Genomic DNA, 22,867 nt, shown 5'->3' with positions numbered 1-22,867 from the left:
GTGAACTTTTACAGGCTGAACCTAGGGCATTAACAGAAATTGTAATAGTGCAGCTCACAAGCTGGCGCAGCGGGGTTTCAAACCCCATCTAGCAAGCTCCATGTACTGGTTTTATAATTAATGCATTCCTCTTTTACAAAAAAAAAAAAAAAAAAAAAACTTTATCCGTTTCTTTCTTAAAAAAAGTATCTCCGATCCCTTGTCATAGAGACATCATTCATATATTGCTTATTTCTGTAGGTAATAACCCTTTTGTTTTGTTGAATTTGATCTCTTAATCTCAAATTCTCAATCCATATGGCTCTTGGTTGGTTTACCTCCAAGCCTCTAAGCCCATTGAAGCCCATAAGGCCACAACTATTTATCAAATAGTACTTAGTGGCTCTGGACGGTTGGACCTCCAACATCCAAATGGCATTGGACTTTATCTACCTTGAAAGTTCGATTTCGATGTTCCCGTGTGATGTATAGCCGGTTCTGGTGTTTTGGTTTGTCTATTGTTTAGGGTTCTCACTGAGTCACTGGTTGTAAGCTGTAACGGTTCTTACATCTCACCCGTCTGCGAATAGAGAACGAAGACCCATTTGAATTCAGACTTCAGAGAGAGTATTCAATCAAAGATTCAAAATCCTCCCAGGCGCCAACTCCACGAAACTGTAAGTTCTATAAGCGGCAGCGCATCCTTCTTTTCCTCTTTCAGTCAATCTCATACAATGTTTGGTTTTTTACGTAGAAGACTATGTATTAACGTCGCCAGAAGAAGGGATTCAACACCAATTCTTAGATATCTTCAAAACCCGTTTCTCAAATCCATCTCTCACATTTCAAATTCTGAAAAGGATTCATCTTTTACGGTTTCTTACCTAGTAAACATTTGTGGACTCTCATCAGAAAAAGCCCTTTCTGTTGCAAAGAAAGTTCATTTGGAAGATGAAAAGAAACCAGATTCTGTGCTCAAATTCTTTGAAACCCACGGGTTCAGCAAAACCCAGATCGCCAAAGTAATCACTAAGCGTCCATTGCTACTTTTAGCCGACCCAGTAAAATCAATTGAGCCTAAAGTTCAGTTTTTCAGACAGGTTGGAGTATCAGGCCCCAATATCACTAAGTTGCTCACTTCAGACCCTGCCATCCTCACGAGGAGCTTAGAGAAACAAATCACTCCTTCTTGGAACTTTCTCAAGACTTTACTTCACACAGACAATAATGTCGCCTTGGCCATTCACCGCAACAGCGCTTCCTGGATTCTTCAATTTAATGTTCTCAGAACGTTGGCACCCAAAATTGATATATTGCGAGATCATGGTGTGCCTGAGTCCAATATCTCAAAAATGATCATGTGGTGTCCTGGTAGACTAACTCAGAACAACGATCGGTTTACAGAGATTGTGAAGGAGATATGTGAAATGGGCTTTGATCCCTCAAGCACAATGTTTGTCAAAGCCCTAAATATAAAATCAGGGATGAGCACGGCTACATGGGATGCTAAACTTGGAGTTTACAAGAGTTTTGGTTGGTCAGACGATGAGATACTTTGCTTGTTCAGAAGGAGCCCTAATTGCGTATCTACCTCGGAGGAGGATATCAAGGCTAAGCTGGATTTCTTCATGAATAAATTGAACCTGAAGCCTTCAGTTCTTTCTAGAAATCCAGTAATATTTAGCCTTAGTTTGGAAAATAGGATAGTTCCAAGAATATCTCTTATTCAGGTTCTACTCTCAAAGGGACTTGTGAGAAAGAATATTTCCCTTGGAAGTGCATTACTAATGACTGATGTGAAGTTTCGAGATAAGTTTGTAACCAGGTACAAACATGAGATTACTGATTTAACAAGTGTATTCCAAGGTAAAATAGTTTCGAGATAAGCTTGTAACCAGGTACAAGCATGAGATTACTGATTTAACAAGTGTATTCCAAGGTAAAATATGATCATCTTTTTGATTCACCAAGTAGTTTTGAATTTTAAAATGTAGTATATTCAATTGATTAATGAACGAAGGTATGATTTTTTTTCTTTCTCTATACTTGATGATATTTTTCTTAACATTTTGGCTTCATGATTTTTTTTTTCTGGTGCGCATAAAGATAATTGCTTTATTCCCCCTGTATGGGCTATTTACTTGGCATATTTCCATGACACATGAAAGAAGAAACCAGAAGATATGAGAGGGTTTAGAGAAGTCAGCAAACTCAATGTAAAAGGGTCCTGATTCCCAGTTTTCTTAGATCAACCTGAATAGACTGCAATTTTTTTCCTGGTTTTTGGTAACCCAGCATGGGAGCTTGACATCTTGTTATAATTGAAACATGTTCATCCAGTTAGTCCATTCCAGTTTTCAAAATATTGAGCTACTTTCTGAATATTCAATTTAATAATTAACTTTTATTTTCTCGATTTAACTGGTCTAAAGGTTGGGCCACTGCACTCGCTAGCCAGAATCAAAATCCACATTGTTTGTGCCACCTGTCTTTCTGGCCACTTATTTTTCCTTGGCTAGTCAAAGGTATTGCTTATGTGGTTTTCATTGTCCTGATCTATGCTTTTGATCCAATTTGGCAGACTAGGAACTTTAGAAATGCCATCTAGGTATTAGGAATTGGTTTATTCCCTATAGTATTAAAATGGTGACATTTCTTTAATTGGATTTTCCTAATCATGACATTTCTGTAGTATAATTCTCTTAGGTTGTCTTTATGGTGCGATGTGCAAATGGAAAAGCAGAAAGGGTTCTGTGATTCAATGGATAATGGAATAATGGGAATGACCACAACCCAGGCATTTCATTTTTCATTGAATCAATGGAAAATGGCTATAAGTCCATTGTTCTCCACATTCTCTAGACTCAATTTTTTGACTTGTAGCAATGAAGTAGATCTAACAAGTCCTTTACACTGCTCATTTCCATTTCTGCAACAATCCAAACACAGCTTCAATGTAGAGTCATAGGAGAACATGGGAATGGCACATGAAAATATTACTAAAGTAAGATCTCTCTAGTAGGATGTGGTTTTTAGTTACTATCAGTCTAGAGATCCCATGAAAGTAGCATGAGTTAAAAATACAAAAAAGGTGAGGTTTTTCTAATACAATTTCTTTCATTGTTTAGGGCCATTGCTTAGTGCAATGGCAAATGCAAGTTTGAGTTTGAAAGAAGTAACTGTGTACAAAAAATACCACAGGTTAGGTATGTATCCAGTCTACCACTCCCTAGATAATAGGACCAAGATTGAGTAATGGTCCATTTCCTTTGTAGTTTGTGCCAAGAGTGTCCAAACTAGGACCAAGTAGCATGTATTGGATTAGTGAACCCCATAGCAAGGACAACGATCCAAACTGAATATAAATAAATAAATATATAAGTTCAATTGGTCAGAGTCTACAGTCTGCCCATTGTTAAAAATCAACAGGGTTATTGGCTGGATAAGTACAACAGTCCTTGGGTTCTCTTATCATGTTAGAGAGGCTAGGAATTAGCATCTAGAGTGACTACATTTTTCAGTTTGTTCAGAGATCTCCAAACTCCCTAGAAGTTTCTAGCAGACAGCTTAGCTAGAGATTTAAAAGAATAAGAGTTGTAATGCAGAGCATCTCTCCTGGGATGGCTCTTGTTCTTGCTTTATCTTTATTTATTTGGTTTTATTTGACTTCCTTTGATTGGCTTATTGGATCTTGTTTGTTCAATCTATGACTAACTAGGTGATTCTATTCTATTTATGCATTTTTCTGATACTTTAATAAAGCTCTTTGATATGCTCCATCTAGTTAATAATCCAAAAAGGAAAAAACATTAGGGTTGAGAAATTTTATTCACTAGTGAACTTGTGGTGGAAGAATATAAGAATGAATCTGCCAAAAAAAAAGAAGAAGAATATAAGAATGTTAGCAGTTGAGCTACTCTTGGGGGGTCTTTCATGTGAAGGCCCTGTGGTTAATGTTCAATTAGAGGTGCTCAGGCTGCATTTGGCATTCCTTATTTTAAGGACTTACCTTCTTTTTGCAATTAAAAGTTCAGTGTTCACAAGGACATTTTAACTGTAAAAAGGAGATAAGCCATTAAAATAAGGAATCCCAAATGCAGCCTTAGACTCTTGGCTTTTATTTTATGACTTGATTGTTGGAGTTAGTTGACTGCCTAGTACCATTATTGTGCATTATCTCATACACCTTTGAAACTATATATTGAACATAATGTCTATAGCATTTACATATTTTGTTTTTACAACCATGGTCCAGATTGATAGAATTTGAAGATGTTAAGGGCCATTACCCAATGCTGGTCCCAGCCATCTAAGATCTAGTGAATGGTGGACTGGATAAAGGCCCCAACATTTGGCAATTTTTGCACGTAGTTGCCACTTTCAGACTTGAATCCATGTGCTCACAGTTGTCAACCCTGGACTTTACCATTTCACTAAACAGTCACAGACAAATATATTTCAGCATGCTAAAAATGCTTCATGAGCTAACCAGGAAACAATGTTTTCAAGGACAAATTTTAATTGCTTTTTGGCGGTTGGGAGTCTTTTTGCAAATCAGGGTTTGGGGGTCTAGCTCTGCTGGTGCAGTTTTTATAAATCCCTGTGTACAGCTCCTTGTTGTACATGTTTTGTCTTAATGAAATTCTTACTTTACCTGTTTCAAAAAAAAAAAAAAAAATGCTTCATGAGCAACATTTGTCAAAATTTTCATCTGTTGTGCTTATACAATGCACACTGATTTTAGAGGGAAATCTAGGATCAGATTTGGTGGATCTTTAGCTGCACCTTCAGTCTCCCATAAAGCATACCTTCATATAAATATAAGAACTTGAACCATTCATCATTTAATAGGCCTCACATACGAGATTTACAATGCAGAAGGCTTGACTTACTAAAATTAGCATACACATCAACCTATTGCATTCTTTTCAAGAAAAAAAAGAACAGAGAGATTAGATATGACAGAAGATGTTAAAAGAGGGGAGATTTGCAATTATTTAATCTCATCCTTTTTTGTGCATATGAGATCACTTAGGTATGCTAGTTTCAAACCACTGAATGTGTCACCCATGTATGTACAAGAAGTTAGGAATTTGGATTGCAGTTGGTTGGGTGAGCATAGTTCTAAACATGAAAGAAAAGAAAGGGCACCTAGAGTACAATTTATCATTAATATTACTAGAGCTCAAGTGTTGATTTGTTTCAAATAACACTCCACTCTATCAAAAAATATAGGGAGAATGACCAATATCCCCAGTGTCAGAATTTGTAGGTTCAAAGTACATTTGGGGTAGCTGTCAGCTCGGAATTGATGTCAATTCACAGACAGGTATGGGTGCATAGGGTGTGGTTTTTGGACGTTTTGAATGTTTATAGCTGTGCAGTGGGAATCAGATTTCTGCATTGGGTGTATCTGTACTTTTCCGAAAAATATATTCTAAACTTTTTAAACATAAACTAAACCATTTAACAACTTGAAAGAAAAGAGAAACATCAGACACTTAAGAACTGTTTGGGAATTAAAAGAAAAAAGTTAAAAAAGATCTCCAACAGAGCTTCAACTGCTAGTCTCCTGGTGATTTTCCCACCACAATTGGGAGCTCCGATAGCATTCTTTGACACTTCAATAGAACAGCTCTCCTTTCCAAGACATGCATTCTGAACAGTAGACAGAATATTGTTGGCATCACAAGTTCCATTGACAAAAGATCCACAAGTGCCTTCTGAGTCACCAAAGCTGGCAAATTGAATTTCTGAAATGGTGCGACCACCCTGGCATAAGATTCCAATGTCTTTCCCTCTTGCACAGTGGTACATGCTGCCCCAACAGTAATAATCTGGAAGTTTACAAGGTAAGGACTGCCACCCATCTTTTCAAACAAGGTCAATGTGTTCTCATCATCCGGAAGAAAAGATCAGGGGACATGGTACCATCTCTGAGAGGGATGACCACAATTAGTCACACATTTAGAATCACTATATGGTCCTCGATAGTCACTTGTGTTGCTGCAACCATTCTGTTGAGCAAGAAAAGTGGGCAAGTAGCGTCCAATTCTTTTGCCATTTACATTGCTAAGAACTTCATGTCCACCTTTTACCTGTGAAGCTTCACAAGAGTAATTCCTCTTTTACATTACAGTCTCTACCTCATAAATTCAGAATCATAAATATTACCTCTAATTTGCAGTGGATATAATTCAGATATCTTCAAATTTAGCCACGTAAGCTGACATCTTCAAATTCCAGCTCTCCCCAAGGAATTCAGAGAACCAAATTGTTCTTTCGTATTTTTTTTTAATACTTAATTTCACAGAAACAGGTTTCTTTTGTTGAAAGTTAGTTACGCTGGAGTACTTATGCCTTTCTTTCTTTCTTTATTTTCTTTTTTTTTGTACATGGATTTGTTGAAGCCTGGCCTGATAGCTCATAATGAAAATGAAACCCATTCTTTTGGCAATAACTTCTAGTGGCCTAGACAGGAACATGATTATTGCCCCTTTTCTCAGCCTTGGGATCTTCATCAGAATTGAAGTCTTTGTGAAATTAACAAAGCCCATGAAGAATTCTAAGTGGATGACTCAGAAGTATTGCAAATAAAATTACATGTGCATTTATACTAGTGCAAATAAAATTACACTTTACACCTAGCTAGACTCAATATTTTCAATATTACCAATAAAAAAAGACTATTTTCAATGAGGATAAACTTCAAATTGAAATCAATAGGAATTGCACTTTCTAGTAAATCCCAGAACCTGAGATCTTATCATCCTAGGGAGCGCAAATATGAGAAAGCAATTGGTAATTATAAGGTAAGAGGCTTGCTATTATTGAAGAAAGCAATGCCAGGTCTATGTGCATGACTTTGATTCGTGCTTCATTCTATCAAATTATTATTAGTGATCCTAATTTTCTTTTTCGTTTTTTGCATTCCCCATTTCAGCCAAACTAAGAAAATGGCATCAAGGAAAAAGGGTATAACAAGAAATGAAGGGCAGTGGTAAGAAAGATTAAGGACACAATTAGAGTTGGTTTTGTTGTAGAAAATAAGTCTAGAAAGTTTCGGTGTGTGTCTAAAGGGTGATTGAAGGATGTATTTGAAATACAAGTTCTTTAGATGTATTTGAAATACAAGTTTGTAATGAAGAAACTAACTTTGTATGGTCACTTCTTTGTTACAATACTAAGTTTGCAAATTATCTATAAAGTGGAAGATCCATCACCTTAAGTCATAATGGCAACCACTTAGCATGTAATTTATACACAATTCCAACAGTAAAGCTAGGTTAAAGTCTCTGATCTCTACTACTCCTTTCTTCCTGGTATGAATGGAGTATAAGTGGCATTCAAATTGTGAACATAAGACGCTTTTTAATGGAACTTAATAGGAAACATCAATACATCCCTCTTTAATTAATTACCAATATGCAGTATCTTTTAGGGCACGTTCGTTTTTTGTGAAATGAAGGTGGAAAGTTTGGTCAATGGGATTGTGAATTCCCTTCTCATACTTGGGTATGTTTGGTTTCCCGAGTGGAGGGTAAATGGGAAAAGATGAAAATATCAAAATTGCCCTTAAAAGGTTCGCCGTTCGAGAGCCTCTCCCCTTCTACTGTTCCTTCTCCAAAACTCACCATTACTGCTAAAGAGTTCATCATCTTCATGACCTCCCCAAACTCTTTCTCTTTCTCTCATTCTCTTCCCTCTCTCTCTTCTTTCACTTCTCTTCTCTCCCTCTATCTCTCTCTACATCATCCTCAACATCTATCGCTGTCAATCTAGATCCAGCAGCCACTACTATTTTCATAGCCACACCTGTTTCATCTAGTAATCTCGCCTGAAATCAACTATCCGATGGTTTTCCTTTCATCCTCACGATAGTGATCCACTTCACGTAGCATTATACATCGATTTCAGAGCGGTCCCCTGTTTCAAGATTCCCAATCATCGATTTCAGTTTCAGAGCTACTCTTTTGGTTGCTGTATACATCAAAGAGTTTAAGAAAGAGTAAGAAAAGGAGAATTCGAATGCTACTTGTAATCCCATTGCTATAGATCTGGGCGTCCCATTGTGAAGTGACAACAAACAGGTGTCATTCTTGCTTCTGACTTTAATTGGAGATGCAAGGATCCTCAGATATCCCCTTGAATGGTTGATTTGAACCTATTGAAACCTCCTATATCTATTAATCCATATCAACAATATTGTTCTTGCTTTGCTTCAATTCCTTATGATATTCTTGGCTACATATGACCTTCACTATATGATTTAGATCGTTGACAGTAGAATTATACAATTTGTTTTTCTATATTTTACTTGTCTTGATGTTTGTTTTTGATGAAGGAAGATTTGGCCCGACCTCGTAATCACTCAACATGTGGCAAAGGCAACATCGCGACACAACAACGTGCCTAAGGCACGAGCACCGAAAGGAGGAACCAACAGTCCGAACTCCCTACTAGGAGCCCGAACTCCCTACAAGGAGCCCGAAGTCCCTGCAAGGAGCCCGAACTCTCCCTTAGGCCCCGAGCCTCACACAAGGCAACGACCCGAACTGGCCTGCCCCATGGCAGTTCGGGACACTCCTCTATCCGAACTCAAGACTTCACCTCGCTCACCACTCCAGCACTTCGCCTCCAGGACGCCGAACTGAACAATTGTACCATACCTGACACCGAGGAGGTCCGTATCCAAAGGCGGCGCACCTGACTGACTTGGGATCTGACGCTTGACAGCCGCACTTCAACGGCCACCTGCCACCGCCATCTCCAGTTGCAGAGACGGCTCCGACAAAGAGAGGAGTGGCGGTTCTGTCCAGCAGAGGTGATGACACCCGAACTGGCAGGAGCGTAGAGATAATCATACCCGACCTGACAGAACAATGTATGTGAACTTTGCGCCATCTGGTTTTATCTTGCCTTTAAGAGAATACTAACTTGAGCTTCAGAGAAATCTCACCGGGTTCCCCCCGGAGTTTCCTCATCTTCTCCGTTTCAGGTTCCCTGTAGCTCCGTTCAGAGGCAAGGTCATTGACAGCTAGGACCGGCCGGATTGCGCACCATCAATTGGCGCCGTATGTGGGAACGCTTCTAAAAGCCTCCCTCTAAAACTCTCATAACCATCTTTTTCCAGAAAACCCCAACACTCATGGCTTCTTCCAACAACGCCGGACGTGGCGCAGAGATGAACACCACCGGGGAACAACTTCAAGTCCCCGTAGTGTGCATCGGACAGTTCACCATTCCCCTTCCGGTGGATGGGACCCCCAGCCTGAACGCGTCGCGAACAGTGGCACCCGTAAACCTTCCCACCATGAACATCCCCCTTCCACTCCCTATCGAAACAACCTTTATTGAACCAACTGCTGTCCCCCTGGCGACCATCCAGAACTAGTTTGACAACCTGATGCAATGCATGCGGGCAATGCAAGCTCAAATGCAACAATTCCAGCAGCATCAACTCCAGCAGCACCAATCACTACTTCCACCTCGGCACCCTGCTCCGAAGCCGGTTAAGGCTTCCCCTCAGGGTGGACGCCCTTACCGAGGAGAAGCCTCCCAACTTCAGAACCCCCTAACAGCCAGGCCTAATCCCCAGGTCGAAAGGAAAGAAAAATCACCCCCGCCTCGTAGCTCGCAGGCGGGTCGGGAACCTCGCCCGCAAAGTCAACACCTCGGCGCTCCAAGCCTGAGTTCCCGCTCACAGAGAACCGATTCAGCGCCCTAGCAGCAAACTACCAACATTCCGGGCCCATCGAGCTTGGCAACACAAAGGCCAGCAGCGCCAGTACCAGGCCCACTCAACAACGAAGGCGCCGGCGAAGTTGCCGAACTGCCACCCGTGTCCTGCCCGAGCTCAGAGGTAAAGAAGAGACAAGCTTGGACGAGGTAAAGGCTGCCCCTATTCTCTCAGTTCCTTCCCCACTCTCATCAGAACTCCTTGCAGTCCCCATGCCCAGAGACTTCAAACTCCCCCCCTTGGACAAGTATGATGGGTCCTTCGACCCTAGCGACCACGTCGATGCCTTCCAATCCCAAATGCACCTGGCAAGGGCCAGTGAGTCGTGCATGTGCGTGGCCTTCACCAACACTTTCAAGGGGGTGGCCTGCACTTGGTACAGGAACCTAGCCCCCGAGTCAATAAGAAGTTGGACCCAGTTCGTGTAGGTTTTCACCGCACACTTCGTTACTAGCAAGCGGTGCCCCAGAACCGAGGAAAGCATCTTCGGAGTGGTTTAGAGGGAAGGAGAGTCCATCCGGGGCTACATCAAGCAGTTCAATGATGTGTGCTTGCAGATACCGCGACTGGACCCCGCGGTACAGCTCGCGGCGGCCAAGAGAGGAGTAACGCACAAGGAGTTCAAATGGCACATGGTAGCCAACCAACCCGCAATCGTGGCCGAATTCCTCAAGCTCGCGGACAAGTTCATGAGAACAGAGGAAGAGATCAACCAAAGGACCGAAGGCGGGGTCGAGAAAAGGAAAAGAGAAGGCGAGCCCTCCAACCCAGTTGACAGAAGAAACCCGGCCCGGGAGGCGAAACCCTTAAACACAAGGCGGATTGGGATCTTGATGACGATCAAAGACGCCCCATACGTCAAATGGCCACCTCGCCTAAAGGGGAACCCAAACGAAAGAAATAAAAATTTATACTGTAGTTTCCATAGAGATCACAGTCATAGTACCGAACAATGTAATAATCTCCAGGACGAGATAGAGGGACTCATCCGTCGCGGATACTTGAGAAATTTTGTACAGCATAATAATAATAATAATAAGACAGGCCGGCAAGGGGAGCACAGTAAGGATACTCCGGAATCCAGCACCAGGCCAGCCGAACCATCACAAAGACAGCCTCCAGAAGAGAGGCCAGTTCGGGGAACCATCCACATAATAGTGGGAGGTTCGGTGGTAGTAGGTTGTACTTCGGCGGCGGCCCGGATGTCAGTTCGCGATGCAACCCGAGAAGAGCAGAACCCTCCAAAGAGGCCAAAGACAGAAGAACCAATCTTCTTCATGGAAGACGACGCGCGAGGTGTCCACTACCCCCACGATGACGCGCTTGTCATAAAACTAAGGATCAGCGACTTCGAAGTCAGGCGCGTACTTGTGGATTCAGGTAGTTCGGCGGACATCCTCTTCAAGTCGGCATTTGACCAGCTACAATTGCAGAGAAGCGAGCTGAAGCCCGCAAACACCCCTCTAGTGGGCTTCAGTGGAGAGGAAGTCAGGCCCCTCGGGAAAATAACAGTACCTGTGGAAGTCGACACATGGCCTTGTGCGGTCAGACTCAACCATGATTTCCTGGTGGTCACGACCCCCTCCCCATACAATGCCATAATAGGGCGGCCAATTATGCATATCCTACGGGCAGTGGTCTCCACCTATTATTTGGCAATGAAGTTCCCTACAGACTTTGGTGTGGGGGTAGCGCGGGGCAATCAGCTTGAGTCTCGCAAGTGTTATGTTGCCGCCCTGAAGGGAAAAACCAAGGCGGCCGATGACCTTGAACTGGAGCGGCCTACGGAGCAAGGCGAGGAACGAGCTTCGCCCATAGAGGAAACGGTCGCGATCCTGACTTCGGCCATGGACCCAACTCGCACACTACAGATCGGTGCTTCCATCAAGGAACCTCTACGAACCGAACTGGTGAATTTTTTACTTCAAAATTTAGATATTTTTGCATGGTCCGCGGTCGATATGCCCGGTATTGACCCCAGCCTTATAACTCACAAACTTAATACTGACCCTGTAGTCAGACCCATTAGACAGAAGAAACACAACTTAGCCCCAGAGCGCTGGAGGGCAGTCGACGAGGAGGTCGAAAAGCTCCTCGCAGCAGACTTCATAAGGGAAGTTCATTACCCGAGCTGGGTAGCCAACCCATGTTGGTGAAAAAGGCAAACAGCAAGTGGCGCATGTGCGTCGACTACACCGACCTGAACCGAGCTTGCCCGAAAGATTGCTTCCCCCTCCTCAGGATTGACCACCTAGTGGATGCGACCTCGGGATAAGAGTTGCTAAGCTTCTTGGACGCCTACTCGGGCTACAACCAAATCAGGATGGACCAGTCCGATGAGGAAAAAACCAGCTTCATAATCAAATTCGGCCTATACTGCTACAAGTTCATGCCCTTCGGATTGAAAAATGCTGGGGTGACCTTCCAAAGACTTGTAAATAAGCTGTTTCGGCCCTTAATTGGCATGGAAATAGAATGTTATGTAGACGACATGGTCGTCAAGACGCAGTTTTCACAGAAATTAATACAAGACTTAGATTCTGTCTTCCAAATTCTGCGTCGATTTAACATGAAACTGAACCCAAACAAGTGTCTTCGGTGTCACCTCGGGTAAGTTCCTAGGGTACATTGTCAACCGGCGCGGTATTGAGGCCAACCCGGACAAGATAAAGGCCATCCTAGATATGAGACCACCCAGAAAAGTAAAAGAAGTTCAGAGGCTAAACGGCCGCATAGCCGCTCTAAGCCGCTTCATGTCCAAATCGGCAGACTACTACCTGCCTTTCTTTAAAGCAATCAAAGGCAAAGGGTTCGAATGGACCCAAGACTGCCAGCTCGCGTTCGACGAGCTAAAAAACTACCTCGCTAGTGTGCCGATCTTAGCTCGACCCGAGGAGGGCGAGGTCTTGGAACTATACCTCTCGGCAAGCGACGAGGTAGTCAGTTCGGTACTAATAAAAGAAGTAGATCGGGTCCAACGACCCATCTATTATGTTAGTAAAATTCTGCAGGGAGTAGAGACGAGATACCCGCAGATAGAAAAGCTAGCATACGCACTGGTAATTGCAGATCGGAAACTCCGCCCATATTTCCAGGCCCACACTGTCATCGTCTTGACTAACAAACCTCTGAGGCAAGTCTTACTTAAGCCCGAGGTTTCTGGTCGGCTAACGAAGTGGGCCATCGAGCTCAGTGAGTACGACCTCCAGTATAAGCCGTGAACTGCTATTAAGGTCCAAGCCTTAGCAGATTTTATCGCCGGGTGCACATTCAGCCTCGAAGTTCCTAGGCCGATTGAGCCCGAGATCCCTAGTTCGGGTGAGACCGAAGCTCCCAAGCCAATAGAGTCTGAACCCCGTGAAGTAGCAGCTAGTGTGGCATCTCTCCTGGTTAGACTAAACGCAAACTGGGATGAGGAGCCCTGGATCCTTCACGTATATGGCTCCTCGAACCAGTAGGGCAGCAGGGCTGGAATAGTGCTGCGTGGCCCAGGTGGCACGAAATTGGAATACGCATTACGCTTTGAGTTCATGGCATCCAACGATGAGGCGGAGTACGAGGCACTGATAGCCAAGCTGAACCTAGCGCAAAAAGTAAAAGCAAAACACATAGTTATCTGCAGCGATTCCCAGCTCGTGGTCAACCAGGTTACGGGCGAATACAAAGCACGCGAGCTCACTATGATCGCATATTTGGCAAAATTAAAGGAGGCTCTACTCAACTTCCAGTCACACTTCATCAGGCAAATCCCGAGGTTAGAGAACACTGAGGTCGACGCCCTATCCCAGTTAGCTAGCACGAGTCGCAACACCATGAGAACCGTGTACATAGAGGACTTACCTCGGCCTAGCATTCTCGGTGGGGCAGAGGAGGTCGCTCCCGTCCTTGAAGCAGAGCCAAGATGGATCGACCCACTCGCGAGCTTCTTGCTGGACGGAACCCTCCCTACGGACTGCAATGCAGCTAGGAGAGCGCAGCGCCAGGCAGCCAAATACGTCATAATAGACGAACGGCTGTACTGACGGTCCTACACGCTCCCCTACTTGCGTTGCTTGTGACCTGCTGAAGTCGAGCTCGTACTCCGTGACATTCATGAAGGTCTGTGCGGCGGACACTTGGGGGCAGAGCCCTCGCCCAAAAGGCACTTCGACAAGGGTACTACTGGCCAACGATGACGGCAGAGCTCGTTGAGCTCGTCAGAAAATGTGACAAATGTCAAAAGCATGCCAATATCCACCATCAATCCACCACCGACCTCAAGTACCTCACCAGTCCATGGCCCTTTGCGCAATGGGGCATCGACCTCCTGGGGCCATTCCCGACAGCAATAGGTGGGAGGAAGTTCCTATTGGTAGCGGTAGATTATTTCACAAAGTGAATAGAAACTGAACCTCTGGCAACAGTTACAGCCCGAAACGTGTAGAACTTCTTTTGGAAGAACATAGTATGCCGCTTCGGGTTACCTCAGGCACTGATCTCCGACAATGGCAAGCAGTTCGAGGATATCAAGTTTCAGGAATGGTGCCAAGATATGGGAATCCGGCAAAATTTCACATCGGTCGCACACCCGCAGGCAAACGCTCAGACAGAAGTAATGAACAGAGCTAAGGGGTTGTGGGCTGACGAGCTACCAAGTGTTCTATGGGCTCACTGAACCACGGAAAAAAGTGCCACAGGAGAAACCCCCTTTAACCTCACCTACGGCACTAAAGCGGTAATCCCGACGGAGATCGAAATACCTACACTACGACTAGAAGCATACGACGATCAAACAAACAAAGATGAGTTATGCACCAACCTCGACCTACTGGACGAGGTAAGAGACCTTGCGTACATCCGGACCGCAGCTTACCAGTAAAAGGTAGCTCGGTACTACAACGCTAGAGTAAAAAAGCGAAACTTCCGCGTTGGCGACCTGGTTCTCCGTAAGATCATAGCACCCGAGCCCGGCGTGGGCAAACTTGGACCGAATGGGAAGGGCCCTACCGAGTAAAGAGAGCGCTTGGGGGGGCATACGAGCTCGAAACTTTAGAGGGAAAACAAGTACCCCGAGCTTGGAACGTCGTTAACTTGAGAAGATACTACCTATAGATCACCAAGCGAAGTAGATTAAGTCACTACCAGAGCCAAAGGGCAAGGACGCCGAACTAACAAGGACCTCGGCATGGACGAACAAAGGCCAAAGATGCAAACTAAAAGCTCAGGCAAAGCGCCAACAACGAACTAATAGGAGCATCGACATATGGTCAGTTCGGCGATACAGCCAATTCGGAGGAAAGAGCGACCAAAAATCAAAAGAAAATCATTTCATTGCAAAATACTGTGTACATTTCAAAAAAAAAATACATTCCATAGGCTCGGAGCTACTTCTTCATCATCAGAAGGCACTTCAACAACACCCGAAGGTCCTGCCTCACCTTGGAATCCGGCTCACCATCAGCGGTGTTGGCCATCTCTTGAATAATGCGTGAAGTGGATATGGCACTAATGTCGAGCTCGGGGTACGTATTCCGGATCATCCACCGGCTTAGTTTAAAACCCCTTCTGTACGAGTCCACCATCAGGTCATCGAAGCACGGCGAGGTGATGTACTCATCGATGACCTTCTTCTTGGCATCTTCGATGCCTTGAGAAAAGATCTGCGTCCTCTCCCTAATATCCTCCTGAAGGTATTCAACCTGATGCTGCAAACCCAGCCTCAGGTCCGCCAGGTGCTTCACCACAACTCCCATGGCCTCGGCATCTCTCTGAGACCTCGCCTGCCTGGTCTGTGCTACGTGAGCAGCCGCCTCAGCAGTGCGAGCAGCTGCCTCAGCAACTCGGGAAGTCACCTCAGCGGCACGAAAAGCCTCTTCGGCAGCTCACGCCTGCCTCGAGCTCCTTTCCACCTGGGCCGCCAAGGCATGGATAGAAGAGTTCACCTACAAAAAGGAAAGAACAAGTGATTAAAAGAACGACAACAAGAGGGATAAGAGCAAAGAGCCCGACAAGAAATCTGACTTACCACCATGGCATGAGTGGCAACACGACAGACCACATGGTTCAAAGGAAGATCGGTCCACGCCGTGACCTCCTCAGGGTAAATGGCCTCCCTACTCTTCTAAAGAGCATGGTTCGGCGACAACATGCTCCTGAATTCCCCTTGGGCTCCCGAGCCTGAGGGCCCAGCTCGCGTATAAGTAGACCCAGAGTAAGCGGGAGCACCCGTGTAAGTAGTCTTGGCATAAGGGGCCCCTGCCGCTTCTTGCATTGGAGGAGCCATCTCAGGCTCCCTGGGCGGATCCCCTAATGGGTAGTCAGGTACCTCGGGCTCCGCATCTCGGGGCAGCTCGGCACGAGTTCATTTGGCGACTCGCTTCCTCCTCTTCATTCCTTGAAACAGGTGCCCACCACGAGTCCTTTCTGAATCCATCACACTTGCAAAAAGAGTTCGGCATCAGAAAAAATGAAAGAACAGAGCAAAACAAAAAACCTCTGAGTAAGGAACCTACCCGAACTCAGACCGGCCGCAATGAGCTTGGCCTCCATCAGATACTGATGGCATTTTAGCCCAAGCCGTGCCCATTGCCGGAGGCCCTTCGCCGTCTCCTTATCAAGCGTAACACCGGCGTCAGGGGCAGCCATTCCCCACCCGGTTTGGAACGGCCACCCCAATTCACTTCGCACCCCGAAGTAGTCCTGTTTCCATGCCAGGACCTTGTTGCGAAGTTCGTGTAGAAGCTTAAAACCCGGGCGAGGAGACAGGTAATACGCCCGCCTACGCCCAGGAAGGGGACCCGCTTGCTTCTTAAGCATAAAAATGGAGGAGAAGATCTCCAAGTCTAAAGGCAAGACCTGTTCGCAAAATAGGGAGATTGTCCCCACCAAGTTATGAATAGAGTTCGGGTGAAGCTGGCCGACTGTAACACCGAAGTGGTTCATTACCTTGACAATGAGGGGGTGGAAAGGAAGGCGCAACCCAGCAGCGAGCTGCTCCCGGAATATCACGATCTCATCAGGACCGTGTTCCCAAGAGAAACTGTCTGAAGGTATGAAGTAGGTATACTCCCTAGGCAAGTTGAACTGGGTGATAAGGGAATGAAGTCCCTCGAGAGTCATGGTCGAAGGCCCAAACTTGTCCAACATCCGACCTCGACAAGAGGAGGACGCCAAACTACCCGAGGCAACTCGACCTACGGGTTCGAACTCTTCCTTGAGTTCTACCTCAGGGTCACTAGGACTGTTGAAGGCTGCAGCTCGGTTCGTAGAACCTGCATCTGACCCCCTTGAAGAACTGTCTGAGCTATCCGAGCTAGACATTGGAAGGAGAATAAGGATTACAGGAAAGTACTCACCCGGAAAGAAGCAAACGGACTACGGGAACGTGAACGTGAGCTAGAAGCTGAGACGCGAACTGAAACTGAGACGCGAGCTCAAGAAGCAAAACGTGGGATAGTGGCAATGACTGGGATCCCCCACCATTTATACCCGCAGTAACCGAGAACCAATGACTAGGATCAAAGACAATCCAACGGTCCGCAGCCGCACTGACCGCACGTCTCCAGTGACCGAGACGTGACTGGCCGCATGTCTCCTGAGACCGAGACGTGATTGGCCGCACGTCTTTCAGAAACTGAAAAGCGCCAGCGCACGTCTCTCTGCATTAAAGGCGGCAGCGGCGTGTCTTTTCAAATTTGAAAAAAATGCCCACTGACACGTCTCCTAGCAGCGCACGCGCCATCACGTCCGTCAACGTTCATAGACATATTAGCGCGTTTCCCGTCTTTTTGGCTTTCGAGAAAACTTGGAAAAATCTTGACAAAACGCGCACTTCGCGTCACCAGCCAAACAAGTTCGAAGTACAGGACAAATCCACCTGCCACCTCACAAACTCCCCGGGCCAGGCCAAGTCCCTTAGCGCGAGGAGTGGGGGGCAATTGATGAAGGAAGATTTGGCCCGACCTCGTAATCACTCAACACGTGGCAAAGGCAACATCTCGGCACAACAGCGCGCCCAAGGCGCAAGCACCGAAAGGAGGAACCAGCAGTCCGAACTCCCTACTAGGAGCCCGAACTCCCTACAAGGATCCCGAAGTCCCCGCAAGGAGCCCGAGCTCTCCCTTAGGCCCCGAGCCTCACACAAGGCAACGACCCGAACTGGCCTGCCCCATGGCAGTTCGGGACACTCCTCTATCCGAACTCAAGACTTCACCTCGCTCACCACTCCAGCACTTCGCCTCCAGGACGCCGAACTAAACAATCGTACCATACTTGACACCGAGGAAGTCCGTATCCAAGGGCGGCGCACCTGACTGACTTGGGATCTGACGCTTGACAGCCGCACTTCAACGGCCACCTGCCATCGCCATCTCCAGTTGTAGAGACGGCTCCGACAAAGAGAGCAGTGGTGGTTCTGTCCAGCAGAGGTGATGACACCCGAACTGGCAGGAGCGTAGAGATAATCATACCCAACCTGACAGAAGCTTAGGAGTGAGTGCGCAAGGTGGTTATAAAAGACTCCCTACGCCCCAAGAGCAAGGTATGTGAACTTTGCGCCATCTGGTTTTATCTTGCCTTTGAGAGAATACTAACTTGAGCTTCGGAGCAATCTCACCGGGTTCCCCCCAGAGTTTCCTCATGTTCTCCGTTTCAAGTTCCCTGTAGCTCCGTTTAGAGGCAAGGTCATTGACAGCTAGGACCGGCCAGATTACGCACCATCAGTTTTGATGTTAAAACTATTGATGTTGCATGGACCATAGGGGGAATATGGACTTACTGTTAAGGGTTGGGATTGTTGAACAGCCAAACTTCTTTCAATATTAATTGAATTCTCTAAACATAAGTTGGGGAAAAAATTATGGAGATGTGGTGATTAGTTTCCTAAATTGAGTAAAGCAACCCAATAATCCAAAAAATAAGAAAAATAATGATAAAAGTAAAATAATAAAGAGGTAGATAATAAAAATGGGAAATATGAATAGAACGAAATAACAAAATTAATTTAAATGGTTAGTTAAATAACAAAAGTAATAAACTAATGCAAAATGGGATGGACAACATGAAACATGATTTTTTTTAGGAGGAAGATGGACAACATGAAACATGAAATTTCATCTAGTTCCCCCAAGAAGAGAAAAATTATGCACACATCCCACTAAAAGAAAAACTTTGTATTCTTACAGTAATTGTTTAAGAAGAATGGCTTATTCATTTTGCAGAAAGTGTTTAAAAAGAACTTTTCTTAAACACCGAAAACAACTCTAACTTCTCCTTGTTTAAGAAATGATCTTGAGGTAACATTTCTGTTTGGTTGTACAAAAACAATTTTCATGTTTGATTACATAAAGAAAATTAAAACGAAATTGATCTATTTGGTAAATAGAACATGAAATCATTGTCTTTTTTTTTATTAAGAGATGCTCACAGCATATTGACCTAAAAGCATGTACGAAGCTTGGGTATCCAATTTGAGAGCTTTTGCACAGGTTGAACTGGGATTTGGTCATGTCCTTCCTAATAGCCAAAGCAGATTCATCCCTATCATGATAGAACAAGTTACTAAGAGTACGGGAGGGGAGAAGAATAACTGGAAATCCCATTTTTTCAATCCATTTTACTACTAAAATCCATTAAAATAGTGTATATACCAGGAAGCAAAATGACAAGGAGAACAGCAAAGAAAACACAAAACCATTTCACTGTGATATGGTGCAATTCACAATTGCCATGCTGTTGTGTGTGTGTGTAATGAGATGGATAAGGGCCAACGTAGATATTTGAATAAAACAAGAAAACTATTGAACAAGTGCAAACCTGTTATTGTCAACGGCAAGGTTGAAAAGTGGCATAACTCCAAATTCCACAGCTTTCTCGTTAAGGTCATGAACAACCAACCCCCAAAACCGCACAAGGGCCTCAACAAACCCATTGGTTCCCATAAAAATTCCTCATCATCCTTCAGCAAGTGTCGTATATGTTCCACTAGTTTGAATTGCATCCTTAGGTCATTTCCTTCATACAAGACAGTCAGGAAATTCTCGTACATCTGAAACAGGTCTAGTTCAGAGTTTTCTTTTGGGTCAGGCATATTTTCAATCTTCTCAACAATCCTATTCTCCTCAATAGGCACTACCTTGATTCTCTTCAACTTATAGGCATCATGTTCAAATCTATAGTCCTTATTCTGGATGCAAGCATTGGTTTCACTACTCAATTTATGAGCTTTCACCTTATTTTCTTCATAAAGCAAGTAACTACTTGCACCTTATTTTATGAGCTTCCATTGTTTCAGGTTCATGTTTGGGAATGCTTGGGCATGGACAAGTGGGTTGGTGTGTGAGGGGCAAGGAGTGTGCCTGTGGCTTGACTCAATTTGTTTCTTGAACTTTGTGCCAATATCATGGAATGCCATCAAGAAACTATTAAATTGACATAGCTTATATTCCCATTGACATATTATCAGAAAAATTTCAAAGAAATCTCTACTTCCAACTTTACCTTCTCTAGATAGGGTTATTATGTTTCTCACTAGTATTAAGAAAATCACACTCCTTGAGTAAAGCACAAAAGTAGAGTTGATTCAGCTCCTAATTTTCAAGCCTTGTCTTCTATTAAGTTGATTTGTTTCATATGGATGGAATTTGTTAAGCTTGTTAACTGAAAATTCTGCAACTAGGAAAACCAATATAGTTATTTATGTTTTTTTCCCTTTTCTTACAGGTTTGCAGCCGATGCCTATATAGGGAAGTGTGACAGGGTTTGGCCTACTGACCATATGCTGATCAAATATTGGGGTTATCTTTAGTTATTAAGAAAATACCAAGATTGAGACTTAGTGAATGGAAAATGATTTGGTTGTTTACATGGTACATAAATTTAAGAATGTCAGCTTTTTGTGTTTGAAAAACGTGAGAGCTAGATCTATATGATGTTCTGGTTCCTTTATCGCTGAACCTTGAACCATAGAATACAGGATCCATGTTTATATTCAGAGAACACAAAATGTGAGAGATGGTTGTTTACATGGTTCCTGGGTTGGCTTCTATCCCATCACCCCCAATCTTATGACAATCCATCTACAACTACAGGAGAAAAGGAGAAAAGGGGGAAACCGTAGAAATAAGGGACCCAATGTGTATGATTTGTATCACATGGACTTAAGCTCAAAGGATAAAATTGGCAATAGGTGAAAAAGATAACGAACTTACCCAGGAAACAGGGCCTTATAGTAAGGGGTAGTTAGTCATTAATAATCTAGTTACTTTTGTCATTCCTTCTCATCCAAATCCTTCTTTTTTGTTTTCTTAATCAGCAAAATGTTCTTAAATACGCTCTACTTCTTGTGTTGGCCATGTTTTGAATTAATGAAGTGTTGCTTTCACCTACTTTAGGCCATCTTATACTTGACCCTTGCCGCCACTTAGATTCTTCTTGGTAAGTGAATGAAAGAAATTTCCCCTTAGCTACCATCCTACTCTTCTTATGTGTTCCATTTATCTCTCCACCTTCCTCTTCCTTATCCAAATCAGCAATTATTTTAGGCATTTGATGTTGTGTGCTTTGTGTGCTACACTTTAATCAATGTAGACTATTAACACATAGTTTGCCGAAACATCAAAATGCATATCATTCCACCAAATCATGATATTTTGACTTAACTCCTCTCTTAACCAATAATGTCCCCATAGATCTGCTCAAGCAATGGAAAAAATGAATATTATCCAGTTTGGAACAGACTTGTCGTCTTTGAAAATTTGAGGTAAACAACTCTTATTAGGGGGTTGGCTGGAGTAGGTTTCCACACGAGATATGCTTCCACAATTGATAAATACTAGGGAGAATGACCAATTAGCTCAGATCAGAATTTTATAGCTCCATAGTACAGGGGGAATGCATCCTGACCGTGAATTGATGCCAAATTCATGGGCAAGATATGGTTTATAGGGGAGGGAGGGGGGGGGAGAGGACTAGTAGTAGGGGGGCTGGAATTCAAAATTCTGCATCAGATGTATCTGTACTTCTCCGTAAATACTATAGTGTGATTTGATAATTTAATGTGAATATATGAATAGATATAATCCTAAGTACCTTGACTTGCATTGTTGGTAGATATGGCCATAATAGCAATGTTTCAATGCAAGTAGGTAATGATGGTTATTTCATTATTGATGTAACACCATTTCTATATTGTTGCATGCAATCATGTTGTCAATTTGGTGTCCATACTTGCGAAACTAATGATTAGCTCATGCTTACCTGTAGGGTTTTGGTGGCATTACAATGTCCTAGTAGGTGCTCTACCGAAAGATTGAAAGATCTTTTAGGAAAGATTAATCTTTGAAATGAGCATAAGGAGGAACTGGCTATGACTCCATTTATATATTTCATCAACGTGCTTCATGTAGTTGTAGAGAATGCACTGCTTCGGCAACTGGTGGAGTCATGGGATTCTGAATCCAACTGTTTTAAACTGAGTGAAGGAGTAGTTCATTTTTAAAGCAAGGCATTGCTCTTATTGCAAAATCGACATTGAATTGCTAAGTTGTGAATTTGGGTCCCAAAAATGGAAGCTGCAGTTCGTTATTGGGGAGGTTATGTAGACTGTCCAAAAAGGGTGGAGGACAAATTGGTTTGGGAGTGGTTAAGAGCCAAATAAGGAATTTGGTAGTTGAGGAGTTTAGTGAATCAATTTTATTTTAACTATCATGTCATAAATGAAATGAATTATTTTTTTTGCAAGCATGGTTGTATGGATACACATCCATTTATAGTCCAAGCTCCATCAATGTGAGACCCCATTTTCAAGTTGGGGAAATGGAGTTTGATTGGAGGTCGAGATGTACTGATACATTGAGTGGCCTCATGTCTGATATGGTAAGACTTATACTTGTCTTTAACATGAAATTTTAATTAAAAGAACTTTAAAGAATAATTAAAATATTCTTGTGCAAGTTATTGAACAATTGACATTAGTTGTGAATGAATTGCACTTGATAAAGGAACTTAATGTGGCAAAAGTTAGTTCTACACTAATAACAATGGCAATTTGGGATTTTTTTTAATTAATCATAAAGATTTGTTAGGAATAATAGATATTTCTTTCATGTTCTTTATAGTGTGTAGACACTACGTACCAATAAAAGCATGATACAAGAAACGTCTACTCATGAT

The 22,867-nt window shown here is 43.6% G+C and overlaps 1 protein-coding gene and 1 long non-coding RNA gene across 2 annotated transcripts; both read left to right on the top strand.

Annotated features, from left to right (window-relative positions):
- The first annotated feature begins 301 nt into the window (after window positions 1-301).
- On the top strand, window positions 302-2,022 carry LOC109114663 (uncharacterized). The gene has a single exon (XM_088887238.1). The coding sequence runs from the start codon at window positions 714-716 to the stop codon at window positions 1,863-1,865; it is 1,152 nt and encodes a 383-aa protein (XP_088743364.1). The 5' UTR covers window positions 302-713; the 3' UTR covers window positions 1,866-2,022.
- A 5,410-nt stretch (window positions 2,023-7,432) lies between these two features.
- LOC148791616 (uncharacterized) lies at window positions 7,433-22,501 on the top strand. The gene is made up of 3 exons (XR_016076694.1): window positions 7,433-8,069; window positions 20,417-20,562; window positions 21,959-22,501. It is a non-coding gene; the product is annotated as an uncharacterized LOC148791616 (long non-coding RNA).
- Window positions 22,502-22,867: the final 366 nt, after the last annotated feature.

The sequence above is a fragment of the Nelumbo nucifera genome, chromosome 5, assembly GCF_055504915.1.
Source record: "Nelumbo nucifera cultivar China Antique chromosome 5, China Antique-T2T, whole genome shotgun sequence".
Lineage (NCBI taxonomy): Eukaryota > Viridiplantae > Streptophyta > Magnoliopsida > Proteales > Nelumbonaceae > Nelumbo > Nelumbo nucifera.
The sequence above is the reverse complement of the archived record's forward strand: the minus strand, read 5'-3'. Positions and strand labels throughout refer to the sequence as shown.

Bases quoted from the DNA above. Each gene is read 5' to 3' on its own strand.
- LOC109114663 (XM_088887238.1), top strand. From the start codon at position 714: ATGTTTGGTTTTTTACGTAGAAGACTATGTATTAACGTCGCCAGAAGA.